Below are 14122 nucleotides of genomic sequence, written 5' to 3'. Positions count from 1 at the left end.
TTTTTTCGCTCCATTAAGACTCATTGAAGTGAATTCGAAGTAGAGTGTTGTCTAGCTCTCTAGTTGGGTATCAGCAGAGGATCCAGCTAGGTAGGAAGCGACTGAAGGAAGATTAGTGTATGCGGCTGGGGGTCAGTCCAACTAGTGCGAGTGTGCGATGAAGTTGCTGGCTCGATCTTTTATCATCAACGAGGGAGGAGGTGTGCCCTGAGGAAGGCAGTGCTCCGATTTGCAAAAAGGGTGACAAGCAGTTGTGTGCTCCGGGATAGGGTGGCGCATTTCCTGATGCATCGAGCTATTGGGGCGGCATCTCTCATAGGTGTCGGCGACGGAGGAAGTGAGGTGCCCAATTCTGGTTCGGTGTCCAGATTAGTTTGGATGCCCAAATTAATAGGCTTCAAATCTTCTGTCCCCATTTCCCTATCCCATTCCTTGTCTCCCTATAAAATTTTGACACTTGGCATTGTTGTCTCCTCAGCCTAACCATCTCTTACCAGCCTACAATCCTGTTTAACTCTAACCCAACATCTCTAACTCACCCAAAACACTAAAACAACTCTTCTTCTTTTTCTTCTTCGGCTGTCTTGCTTTTTGTCTGGAACTCCTCTTCAAAAATGCTATAGTTACACCATGGAATATGAATCTTGTACATACATGTACATTTGCAAGCATAATTAGCTATAATGGGCCACGCTCATTGTACCGCCAAAGGTACTAATTCCAACCAAAGGAATGACATGCAGATACACCGCCAGGCGGGCTACAACCTCAGCGTCGGATCACCTCCAGATCACCGCCGACGCGCCGCGCCAAGATAGCATCAGAAGCTTCTGAAGCTGGGAACTGAAGAACATCAGTCCCACATCGAAAGCAAGGAGGAGGTCAGCCTCCTCCTCACCCATAAAAGGTTCTCTCTTCTCTCCTCATTAATTACGCATTCAATACTTACCTACTGTTACTTTGTCAACATAAATACATTGACTAACTTAGGCATCGGAGAGTTGAAGACCGCCCAACGCGGTCTCCCTTTGACGCCCTTTGTATTTTACTTGACAGGTAGCGGAAGCTTTGAGTACACCACAAGTATCGATCCGCCCACCGGATCAGCGTTAACAAAGGTTCAGCTACCGCCGAACTTTTAGACATTAACAAATCTCATGTGTCATCAAACACAAACAACTTAGCAATATTCCAAAATCAAGAGAGAGATTCCCAGTAATTAGATTTCTCCGTCTTTCTCGGCAAACTGCAGTTTTGCGCATGGATTGATTTTTTTTCTTCAGTTTTCTCTCTGGTGATCTCCTCCGGCGGCGACCCCGTGCCGGCACGGACCTCTGGCCTCACCGATGCGTGGTGGTTGCTACCGGATATGTGGTTGATGGTCTTGTCTTGGTGGAGAAGAAGCAATTGTGATCGATGGCCATCTGTTTTGAGGGGCGTCGGCGGAACGTGGAGTTTTCTGCGCTGGCTAAGAGGATTGATATGCTGATCTACTGCTATGGGACTGTTTTGTGGGTGTGTTGGCCGGCAAACCATGGCTGTGCAGAAGGGATTTCGGTGGGGCTTTGACGGCGAAAGGTTGGGTTGTTGGCGGTGGAACCTAGGTGTTGATATGGAGTTCTGGCCAAAGGATTGGGAGTGGTGGTGGCGGCGGGTTTGGTTAGGAGGGTGGTGGATATCTCATGGTGGTTGCTCTCTGCAGATCAGTTCTGGTGTAGGAGAAATTGATGTGAGGGTTAGAGTTAAACGGGGTTGTAGGCTGGTAAGAGGTGGTTAGGCTGAGGAGACAACAATGCCAAGTGTCAAAATTTTAAAGGGAGACAGGGAAGGGGATAGGGAAATGGGGACATAAGATTTGAAGCCGAATATGGGAGTCTAGACCGGTTTGGAGGGCTTGAAATTTAGGTGTCCACAATAGTTCAAAGTGTTTATTGGATTTGGGCCTCTGGTTCAAGCTGATGGCCTCTGGCTCACTTGGATTTTAGATTTGGGATTCGGGTGGAGATTACGAGGTCATAAGGCTATCTAGTCTCTGTTAGTTCTGTTTGTGTACTTTGCTTATTTATTATGTGATTCATAGTGAATATGCTTGCTTTAGAAATAAGTGAATGTTGAACTATTCTATATACCACTTTTTCTTATCTGTCTATGGTTAGCTATAGAAATGTATGTAATGTAATGGTCTAACTTGAGATTTGACTTTACTAAAAAAAAAAAAAAAAAAAAAAATAGATAATGCAGACTCAAGAAACTCATACAGCTCGCAAAGAAGCATGAAGCATAAATGTAATAAAATTGAAAAAGTGTTTGCTGCTAAGAATCAAATTTGTTGATTACTTGTAGTTGCATCTACATAACCTCAGAACAATTATTTCACAGCAAGCAGTACCAAATTAATGTTATCCTAATATTAATTATAATACTAATCAAGTTGTCCACTGCATTCGCAGCTCTAGCACTGAACGTTCTTCAAACCCTAAGTCCTTTTTGGCTAGCTCTTGAGCACTTTGAAGCCGGAATTGACCCCACTGCAAATTGGAGTGATCAAAGAATCATACATATTTCTCATACAAACAACACACTCCCTCCCGTTGTCGAAGTTCAACGTACCATTCGTACAAACGCAGCGAGCAGTATACATGTCCACATGAAGTCACAACCGGGTTTCTTGCCATCTCGAAACATATATTGCAGTCAAAATTTGATGCGGATGTTTGTCCCGCACTCACATATCCATTTCTGGGCGAGAATGGACCATAATAAGACTGAGGATCATAACACGGCATAGTAGGGAATGGACATGAGTAATGCCAAGAGGGTAGACTAAAACATGAGTCATCACTATCAGAATCACTTTCAAATGGGTAAGATTGAGGGGTAGTGGCACCTTCAGCGACCATTGAAGGATGACCAGCAGAAAGGTTGTATCTTTCGGTTTCGCTGTCAGAATGGCGGCTACTATGGTCATGAAGTTGCAAATGGGTAGACCAAGAATCGTAATCAGTTACGGTAGGGTGAAGTTGATCCTCAGATGGGTCAGATTGATGACTAGCGGTAGCTTGAGCAACCACTGAGGAATTGCTTCCTTTGGAACGAGCATTACAAGGAATGCAGTAAGCCTTACGGTCCCAAGAATAGCGAAGGTGATCAACTTCCATATCCGGGCGGTCTGAAGAATAATCAGAACAACAACAACAAGAATCGGCAGAAAAATCAGAGATATGATTATCATAATCATGGACATCATCCTCCATGCGATGGTTATACTCTTGTGGTTTTGGAGGAAAAAAGTCATGGGGCATCTTGTATCTCATCGGTGGGCGATCGGTCGAAGCCATGAATTGAGATTAATTAAGCAAAAAGAAATTAACTCGAACAAGAAGCAAAAGGAATCGATCAATTGCTCTAGGAATTTATAGGGAAGCGAATGCTTGCAAAATTGAAACCCAAGTACTGGGATTAGGGTGTGTGATTTCTAAATTGAAACCCAAGAGTACTGGGATTAGTAACTTCACTAACTTGGTAGGACTAGGATTTCCTTGTCTCACAAGGTTTCCAAATCTGACCGGTTTTCTTTTTAAAAACATTTCGACATAGTAAATTAATTCCTAATTAACAGACCTGAAATATCAATCTATACATACTTTTCAGTTTGTCTTTATTATTTAAATGTGTATCATACCCTCATAATGTTTTTGAAAAAAAAAAAAAATTCATCAATTACGTACATTGAGAGTATGTGTTCATCTACAATCAATATATATGTGTGTATATATTTTGAAACATCAAGTATACTAGTTTGATTTAGAAGTAGATTAACTCAATGCATTAGTAGAGACTAGTTTGTGACTATTCTAGCTACTTTTGTATGGCACTAGTCTACTACTGTATTAAACTAAGTCTATATCAAACTAAATCTACTTGGAGTACGTATTTGTATTTACGTAATAAAAACACATTGAAAACTCCAATTTTCATCATCATAAAAGTCCCTTACAAAGAAAACATGAAGAGGGTGTAGCGCCAATTTTCATCATCATAAAAATAATACCCCATTTTCTTTGGGCCTTGACTCCGTACCGTTTTCAATACTGATTTGGGCCTTCTCCAGACGCTAGCCCAACGAGTCGTTTCTTTTGCTGCAAACTAACGCAAGCTCTCCCTCAGTCTCTATGGATTTTGTTCGATCAATTGTGTTCCATGCCAATTACAATTATTTTTTGGATATGAAAGTTGTGATGGTTCATTATTTGAATAATTTATTGTACACACGTTATGTGTTTGTGAAAGGTCCTCTGAGAGTGTTTTTTTCTTTCTAAATGGACTCCGAGACTATACGCCAGCAGACGCATTGGGATATATGCAATGTAAAAGACAAATCGGTTCATCTGCTTGGGTTTACAGGTTTGTGAGAAATTCTATTTTGCTGATATGATATGATAGGCCACCTATTTTGCAGGTTCGTAGTAACTTAGTAACATACTAAGAAAAAGAATTAAGTAGAGGGTTCAGTAATCCAGGTATGAAATTGTTATGGAACAAGACTGAAAAGAGTTTGTTATTTAGACTGCATACTCAGAAGACGCAGACTCATACACAACAATAACGAAAGAAGAAAGGCGAGCAAAAGATTATGAAAGTGAAAGAAACCAAGAATCATATTTAATTAGTTTTTGGTCTTGCAGCTACAGAAAGGCAAAAGTAGTTGAACTTGCAGCATTTTATCTGCTTGTAGTGCTATAATTGAACGTCTTTGAAAGCCGTAGTCCTTGTGGGTTTGGTCTCGGTGGTATTTTTCACCCGCCTGAATTGATGCCCTTGCGGATCGGAGTTATCGAAGATTCAGGCAACTTGCTTTTACAAACAAGACAATCCTTCCGTTCAGAGTAGTTCAACCATCCGTACAAATTAACAAGGCCAGCAATACACATGTCCACATGAAGTCACTACGTACCGGCTCCCTTGCCATGTTCAAACACTTATTGCAGTCAAAATATGAACATTGCGGTGGACGACTCGACGGCATCAAGGGTATACCAAGGCAGCTCTCATCATGAACACGAGTACTAGAGCATGAACTCATGAAGAGCCAGATGGTTCGGCTCGAGGAGTACGATTAACATTAAGAGACATGATGAAAGAAGTTCCCTTCAGTAGTGCAAGCCTACGCCTGAGTTGCCGTCGTTTATGATGCTCAAGGCGAAGATAGGTAAACCATGAATCAGATTCGGGATCATATCGAGGAGTACTAGGAATGCTAGGTTGAACCAGTTGAGAGGAATTGCTAGGAGCTTGGCGAAGATGTTCCCAAGAATAAGAGAAATCAGAGACATCATAGTAATCCTCATCATCATCCTCCATATGCTGATGAAGACCACCGTAATTAGGCTTATTGGTTTCCCTAGTATAAGAAAAATCAGAGACATCAACGTAATCCTCCTCCTCCTCGTGCACATAACCTTGGGGTTTCGGGTGGGAAGCCTCATGGGGCATCCTATAACCCATGGCTGGACCGTCAGTATTGGAAGCCATCAGTGGCACGTTACACGCTACGAAAGTAAACCGCAGCCGGAAGTATCAAGTATTAAAGACAGCAAATAGTGAGAGCATATGAGGATTCTTTCACTGAGACCCAGCAATTTATAGACCCAGCAGTTCCCAAGTGTACTAGTATTCCTAAGTGTACTAGTATTGGGAACTTTGGCAGGACTAGAACTCCTTACTCCATAAGTTTCCGAGTCCAAGGAGGAAGGAAAAAAAAACAGGAACTTTGTGTTTGAGGTGGAATGATATTCTCATTGATACTAGAAAATTATATACATATTAGGTTCTTGTACAACAAGTAAATCCCTACAATTTAGGGATACAAGGAATATTACAATAATATTCTAAAGATACACATAATTACAATATTAATTACAAAATATTCTCAACACTTTGTTGACAAAAAAGTGTGGCGTAGGTTTTTAAAGTGAATGTACCACGACCATATCGTTAATACTCTTGATATTACCTTGAACTTTCCCTTTTTTACATTTTTTAGTTTATTGTAAAAGTTCAATAATTTCTTGTCATGGAAATTTGTGTTTTTTGAATATTACCTGGGATAGTATATTCGAGTAGTTTTGGTGATTGCCAAGTTAAATGTCCCTATTGTAAATGGGTTGGGTAAAATATTAGGCCAAGGTCCAATGGGTCTCTATAAGAAAGAGAAGAATCCCGATTCTTCGCCGGCTTCTGGCGCGCACATTGATTCGTTTGCTTCGCAAAAAGTAAGCTCTCTCTGAATTTTGGTACTATTGATTTCAATTTGATTTCCAGCATTTCCTTGATTATGGAAGTTCTGATGGGTTTTGTTATTCGAACAATTTTTGGTGCACTTTAGCTGTTTGTGAAAAGTTTCTCTGATGAAATTTGTTGGGGATTTTGCTTCATGAACTCCAAGACACAGTCCAATTACTTTGGGTTTTTACTGTTCAGGAGAGAAATGTAAGAAGAGAACTAAGAGTAGCTTATTTGTGTTATGTAATCAAGCAATTTTGATGCTTTTCCCAAAATTGATCCACCATTCTCATGATTTATTAGCTGGCCTACTTGTGAGAACATCAGTCAAAAATTAGAAACTGAAATTGTTTTGAAATTCGACAGCCAACTGTTTTTGAACTTAAGTTATCGGGTTTGGATGAATGATCTGGACTTCAGCAAGTTTAATTAGATTGGGGTCAGAAAGCTTGATACTTGAAAAATATAGTATTTAAAGTTCAAGAACCTTTTTTTATCTCTTCAACCTGTTCAGTTAAGATTGAGCAGCACAAGTATATAGTTTGGTTGCAGATTGAATCGTGTTTATGTGATTATCATTCCCCAGTTACTATCTGAATGTGTCAGACCATCATTTCTTTGAGCTTCTTAATTTTTATTAAACCTGTGGCACATCTGATAAATGGCAAACTTTCGTTACAGTTGGTTTTGTTCATGGACCGCTGGCGTGGGGTTCTAAAAGTCCCGTTACATCCTCTTTCCAGGACTTGCTACCGTGTTGCAGCATCTCTTTGTCTTTCCCCTACTTCCGAAAGGCTAATTGTGAGTCTGTATACTCTGCCTTTTAAAGAACTCTTGCACAGTCCTTGCCACTCATGAATGAAGAATGTAAACCTTTTGTTTCCGGTGCTCAACTGATTATTCTGAATTGCAATTCAGGGTTTCTGTTTTCTCCCGAAATTTGGAATTATATCAATACTGATTTACTACAGGGTTTAGTCTATAAAATATGGATGTTTCTCCAGGACAGATCCTTCACCCCAAATTTCTGAATTACTACATTTCATCTCCTTTCAAATGTTGAAGAATGAAGACTTTACTGTGTCTAAAAGTTTTCCTGGAGGCAGGTTCCTTCAGCAAATGCCATCTTTTTCGGCGGAGATCGAGTTGCAGGCACTGGTAATCTGGTTATTGAGAGGTTATCAGACTTGCAGAATATAGCTGAAATACTGGTTTCAAAGATTGGTGGTTCAGTCAATGCTTGGGTTATTGAAGCTTCTGATTTCAATGGGCCTTTCGCTGTGTACAAGGACTTTATACCATCTGTTAATCAATGGGGAGAGCCAAAGTCATACTGCCCTGTTGGATATCCAGCTTCTGGATCAATTGTTTCACTCTTATCAAATATCCTTGAAGAGGTACATTTAGAAGCCTGTTGGCCTCTTAAAAGTTTAACTGTTTTGCTTGAATAATATAAAAAGAACTAAAGATATCAACGTCATCTAGTTGCATTTCTGGCATCTTCTTTTCTTTTATTCCAAGGAACTTATGGCTGCTCTAGGGGAAACACATCTATGGAAAAGACAGTGGTCATGCTGGACAAAATAAGCTATACATCATTGTGATTGTATTATTTATGAGCCATATTTTTTAATTTTGAATTGCACAAAATTGATGCTAGTGTTTAAACTTTTAATCCGTTGTCTTAACATTTAATTATTCTTAACAGTAGATGATTCCGGGATCTAAATGTATAATGATGGCAGGTGAAGAATAGCATAGTGAGACAGAACAAACTGCGCTCACCAGGAAAATCTGCATCACATTTTACTCAACCTGAGACATTAATTTTTGGATTTAGCAAGGGTGGCACTGTACTTAACCAGATAGTTACCGAGCTTGGCTTCTCAGATATTGAATTATCTGGAGGTGAGCTTGTGGAGGAAAAAAAAATTAGTATGGAAGAAGAGATTCATATCATACCTAGAACAAAGGAAACCCTTCTGAACAGCATCAGAGAAATTCATTATGTGGATGTTGGACTAAATTCACCTGGTGCATATATCACTGACCATAGTGCGATTGAGAAAATCTCCAAACGCCTAACACAAGTAGATAGAGGAATCCGTTTTATCCTTCATGGAACACCCAGGCAATGGCGTGACAGCAGGCGTTCTTGGATATGCAATGAAAAAGACAAATTGGTTCATCTGCTTGAATCTGAAGCTCAAAGAAGAGGTGGAAAATTACAGGTTTGTGAGAAATTTTATTTTCCTGATAGGCCACCTGATTTGCAGATGCATTATGAAATAATTGAAAAATTGGATGTCAGTTAACCACTATAAATTGTAATTATTCTATCAAGTATAAAGTAAATGAAGTATGCAATTATATTTATGATTGTTTTAAAGTTATATTATGAAAATAGCAGTGACTGTTAGACAAATAGGAGTATGTAATGAATTGTAGTACTTCTCTATATGAAAATCACTATGAGGGCTTATACAAGAATCTTTGAGTTATGGCAATGGCATGAAATTGTTATGGAAGACAAAATATCTTCACCCCACTGATTCCTTTCTTGTCAGACTTGTTGCATTCCTATGATAGGACGTGTTTTATGCAGCCTACAGGGTTTGAGACCTAAATGTGTAGCTCAGTAAATATTTAAATGCTAACAGAATGCCCTTTATTTTTCTTTCAATTTTTGTTTGGGAAGGTATCTAGATACCAGGATATTGTATATGCTTCAACTGTACGAGGCCGTACTAGGCTGTCCTTTGGATCTTGAGACTTGAATTGTTTACAAAATAGGGGTAGGAAATGAAGATGACAAAAAGAACCTAACAAGGGAATCCTTTGGTATAGCAGCTGCTTCCAATTGGAGTATTAACAGTCTGATTTGTTTAAGCTCTGTGTGGTTTCTTCAATGTTGATTGATAGTTTATTATTATGTAATGTCTCACATAAGACGGTCCCTAGTTGATTATATGTTCCTTTTGCAATCTTCTTCTTCTTTTTTTATTTTTTATTTGAGCTAAATGCCCAGCCTTTTGCAAATTGGAGGATGTAGAATCCCCTATCAGAAAACTATCAATGTTGATTGATAGTTTATTATTATGTAATGTCTCATATACGACGGTCCCTAGTTGATTATATATTCCTTTTGCATTCTTCTTCTTCTTCTTCTTTTTTGATTTATTTTTATTTTTATTTTTTATCTGAGCTACATGCCCAGCCTTTTGCAAATTGGAGAATGTAGAATCCCCTATCAGAAAATTTTAAGCTTTTAAATTTCTCCAATATAGTTAGGTGCATCATGCCTACCGGGCAAGTAATTGTCGTAGTCGCCGAAAAATTTACATCATAGGATGACTCGATTATGGTTGATATTCTTTTAGTTCTGTTCGAGAGTGTAGAATCTCATATTGGAGAATTTTAAGCCTTTTCATTTCTCCAATAAAGTTAAGTATGCATTGCACTCGCGGCTAGTTTTGTGGTAGTCCTGAAGAATATAGATTTGTAGTTGTGCATCGTTGTTTGTTGTTTTCTATTTGTTCTGAAATGGTGATTGGTGATGATCAAATTTGTTTGATTTATCAGCTAGGAAGGTAAAGAACAAAGAACAATACACAGCCAATTAGCCGGCCCTGTACGGTTGTACCTCCTAGAGTAGGAAGTGTATTTGTTAGCCAAATGCCCAAATGACCTTTAGGAGATTGATGAGCCAAAAGTGTGGAAGAAATAAAATAAAGAATGCGACTTATGTGAAAATATAAGGACAGAATATGATTTTCTGGAAAACGAGGATTGCAGTGCACTGATCAATCCTTACTGGGCAGCAGAAACCAAAATAACAAACTAAACACCAGATTTTGGTTACGCAGTGAAAACCTCAAGTATGAGATTAAAAACACTGCGGGGCTCTTACTCTTGAGAACCCAAAATAAAGATCATCATATTGAAAATGATATGTTCTTTTACAAACTTTGAATAGCACTAGCTCGGCTATAAGATTCACACAAAATCTAATACAAAGTTTGTCTTCCTTCGAGAACTCCTTCACTTGAACGATCTTCAAAACTTGTTCTTCTTTCTTCACTGTCTCTCTACTGATCTCAAGAGAGTTTTATGCATATGAAACTATGAGCACAAACACTTATACATGGACCAAGTGTTTTGACTCTTTTTGAAGACACAAACTCAAACAAACATGCAAGACTTTAACAATAATTCTTGCGTCCCTGAATGCTCAGATTGACCGTGTATCAAAACTTCAATCAATGCTTTTTCTTGCGGCAACAAACCCTATAAAAAGATTTAACCCTAATACATATTAATTAGGAAAGAAACTTCCCTTATATGAACTCCACAAAACTTAAGGGAAACCAATTAGGAATAGGCACGGCCTCACAAACCCTAGGGCATCAATACTATGAATTTTAACCATCAGAAGGCCATTTAAAAACGTAAATTCATAAAAATAAAAACCTACTTTCCAAAATCGGACTCCACAGAAAAACTGACTGTAGACTCGGGGATTGTAACAGGTGTTGCAATCCCATGCTTATGCAAATGCATTTACCTATTTTCCTGAGATCAGTAAAGAGTCTTCAAGCTTTGTATGGGAATGCCAATATGACATGTACAAGAATTGTACCTACAATCTCCCCCTTTGGCATTCCTATACAAAACATAGATTAAGACAAACTCTCCCCCTCAACAAGTACAGGAGGAACATCACAACTCTTCATCCATTCATTCTTGAAACACTTATCACACACTGGTAAAATGCATAAGATAGAATAATGTTATCACAGTCACACATCTAATTTCTCCCCCTTTTTGAATAGGAATGACAAAGCTAGGCAACTTATGCAGCGGAAGCAATGTAGAAGGAGGATCACAAATAGATGGGGCACAGTAGACACTAGCCCAAATCGAATCAATCAGAGGAAGATAGACCAAGTATTAATACTCCCCCTAAGTGTGATCATGTGATGAGAGATGCAAGAATGAAATGCAAACACACAATGAGTGAGTTGTATCCAAATGCTAAGAACAGATTTAATTCGCATAGCTTTTCCAACAAGAGCAATACCACTTAACCATAAACAAGAGTGCAACAAAATAAGTTCACACGAGTGAATTGATTCCGACAATCACAAGGTAAGATAGAGGGTGATCGAGTATTCTATACCTCTTGTTGTGAAGAGTGAACATATCTCAAGATGGGGTGTGTAATATTTGTGGAAACCTGAAAAGCAATGCTCACATACGAAACACATTTAAGCACATAAACTTTATTCCCCCTTATAACACCGTGTGGGCTTGATTTTGAATTTTTCTTTTGCCCTTTCACACAAAGTAACATTTTTGCTCAAGAAGACTACGACCCATGTAACGAGTATTATGCTAGCAGCTCCCAAGTCAGATGACTTTAGGGTACTAGATGTAACAAGGACATCCCAAAGAGCACATCTACTCGAGTCAATAGTTTCACAATCCACCGGGGTGACCAAACCATTCCCATTTCTTCCCAATCCTCATATCGTTCGTCACGACCGAGGCCTGTTTACTTTGGGAATAGCCTGGCCATGCTCCATTAACCAACTACATTTTTTTTTTATATCAAGGAGCAACCAACAAGAGTAATTTCGTACATGAGCAATGAGAACAAGCCAACCATCAATTAAGACTTACCACTACGTAGAGTATGTGTGCATGTGAGGTTTCAAGATTGTAGAGAATATGTTGTTCAAGCTCACAATTACAGAGTGACGTAAGTACAAGTTCAAAACGTGCTAGGCACCTTATTGCACACAAATTTAAAGAAAATAGTATGGCCCTTGTCAATCTAAGTTCAAAATAATCTGTCAGACACTCGGGGATACAAACCACTATTTTTCAATCCTAAATTTCCAGAAACTGAACCTAACAATGCAGAAAGTAAAGAAAATGCACCTATACTATCATGAAGACATGCACCATGAATGCATGCAAAATGGATCAAGCGAAGTGAGAGTATCAATACTTAGAGCATCCACCAACAGTGCTTCTAAGTGATTCAAATTAAGTTATGTCTAAAGGCCTAGTAAAAGAATTAGCCAATTTGTGACCAGTAGGAACAAAAGCACGCTTAAGCATATTATCAAGATTATCCATATGAGTAGAAAAACGATTATTTGAACCTTTTTTAATCCAGATTTGCTTCTGCTTCGTTTTTGTTTCCAGATCCACGGGGATTGAAGCCAGCTTTGCAATCCTGGCGATCAGATTCAGACCCTCTTTCAACTCAGCTTGCTGCGAAGCAGGTGAGTTAATTCTCAATGTTTTCCTCTGATTTTGAGTAACCCTGCGAAGCATATTGCACCTAGGACGTATGTGTCCTAATTTTTCACAATAATGACAAGTAGGAACAAAGTTTTTGGAGTTGTGAATATACCTGGGCTGACGCACAGACATGTGACTGTCAGAACTTACCTGAGCACCTTTTTGATAGGTTTGAAGGGCTAAATTTATCTCTGATCTTTTGGGCAACTTGGGACCAGAATCATTGTTATTTGAAGCTTGTGACTGATCCAATGAACTTTCACACCCCACACCTTTAACAAAGTTTAAAGACTTGCAAGACTCACTTTCATAACCTAACCCTTCTTTGTTGCCATGAGTTTTACCAAAGCCCATCATCTTGGAGACTTTTTCAGACCCTATAGAGAACTTGTTGAAGGTTTCCTTGACTTTGAGTAGCTCATCCTGCAATTTCTCATTTTCAAGGGTTAGTGAAACATTTAGAGTAGACTGAGCCTTGACTTCAACCTGCAAAATTTTGATTTTGTTTATAAGCTCATCATGCTCCTTGTCCCAATTTTGAGATTTGACCTCACCCTGCAAAACTTTAATCTTATCATCAAGGTCAGTACGTTCTTCTTCCCATTCTTTTAAATAAGTATCAAATTTTTGCTCAATTTTCATCTTTTCCACTCTTAAAGATTCATTTTCTTCTTCAAGTTTTTTATTTTTTCGAAGAACAATTTTGGAAGCATTATACAATTGCTTACACTTTTCATTTGTTTCTTCATCATGAGTATCATCTTCCAAGTCAGAACCATCAGAAAAATCAATATTAAGAGAAGAAGTAAGAGCAAGATTTACCTCTTCATTCTCAGATTGAGAGCCTTCATAACTATCACTCCAAGTAGATTTTAGAGCCTTGTTTCCACGCAAATTATACCTTTTATTGCCACAATCGGCAGCAAGGTGACCAATTCCACCACACTCAAAGCATTTAGGTTTGTTAGGCAAAATTTTCGAAGAGTTTCCAAAGGATTTGTTTTTTAAAATTTTTTTGAACACTTTTGTCAACAAAGCTAAATCCACAAAATCATCAACAATATAATCTTTCTTTTTAACAGAAGAGAAAGCAATATTTTTTACCTTTTTCTCGGGCTTGATCCTCATCTCAAAGGTTTTGAGATTACCTATTAGTTCGTCAAGAGAATAGGTGTCCAGGTCTTGAGTCTCCTCTATGGCAATTTGCTTGGCTTGAAATTTTGAAGGAAGAGCTCTGAGAAATTTCTTGACTATTCGATGCTCCTCAAATGGATCATCAAGGCTACGACATTGGTTTGTCACATTGAGAAGTCGAGCGTGAAAATCATCAATTGATTCATCTTCCCCCATGGCTATGTTCTCAAATTCCAATACGAGTCTTTGAAGCTTCTGACCTCTAACCTTCTTGTTTCCCTCATAAGTAACCTGAAGTAGATCCCAAGCTTGTTTGGTTGTGTCACAATGGCTAATTCTCATCCTCTCCTTCTTGGACAAAGCTGTGAATAGTGAATTCCTTGCCTTAAAGTCA

The 14122-nt window shown here is 38.7% G+C and overlaps 1 protein-coding gene across 2 annotated transcripts; it reads left to right on the top strand.

The window, feature by feature from the left end:
• The first annotated feature begins 6000 nt into the window (after positions 1-6000).
• Positions 6001-9891, top strand: LOC133715133 (uncharacterized). Of its 2 annotated transcripts, XM_062141510.1 has the most exons (5): positions 6001-6272; positions 6964-7083; positions 7389-7679; positions 8028-8513; positions 9865-9891. In XM_062141510.1, the coding sequence occupies exons 1-5, from the start codon at positions 6192-6194 to the stop codon at positions 9874-9876; spliced, it is 990 nt and encodes a 329-aa protein (XP_061997494.1). In that variant the 5' UTR covers positions 6001-6191; the 3' UTR covers positions 9877-9891. The 2 variants fall into 2 exon arrangements, with proteins under 2 accessions (XP_061997494.1, XP_061997493.1); XM_062141509.1 differs by lacking the exon at positions 9865-9891 and having other exon boundaries at positions 6002-6272; positions 8028-8817.
• The last annotated feature ends 4231 nt before the right edge of the window (positions 9892-14122 follow it).

Source organism: Rosa rugosa, chromosome 6 (genome assembly GCF_958449725.1).
Source record: "Rosa rugosa chromosome 6, drRosRugo1.1, whole genome shotgun sequence".
In the NCBI taxonomy this organism is placed as follows: domain Eukaryota; kingdom Viridiplantae; phylum Streptophyta; class Magnoliopsida; order Rosales; family Rosaceae; genus Rosa; species Rosa rugosa.
Note: the sequence above shows the minus strand (reverse complement) of the source record. Positions and strands in the feature narration are given on the sequence as shown.

Excerpts from the sequence above, each read along its gene's own strand:
- LOC133715133 (XM_062141509.1), top strand. The coding sequence starts at position 6,192 with ATGGGTCTCTATAAGAAAGAGAAGAATCCCGATTCTTCGCCGGCTTCT. Across the intron at positions 6,273-6,963 it reads ATTCGTTTGCTTCGCAAAAA|TTGGTTTTGTTCATGGACCG; the intron begins GTAAGCTCTCTC and ends CTTTCGTTACAG. Across the intron at positions 7,084-7,388 it reads CTACTTCCGAAAGGCTAATT|GTTCCTTCAGCAAATGCCAT; the intron begins GTGAGTCTGTAT and ends TCCTGGAGGCAG.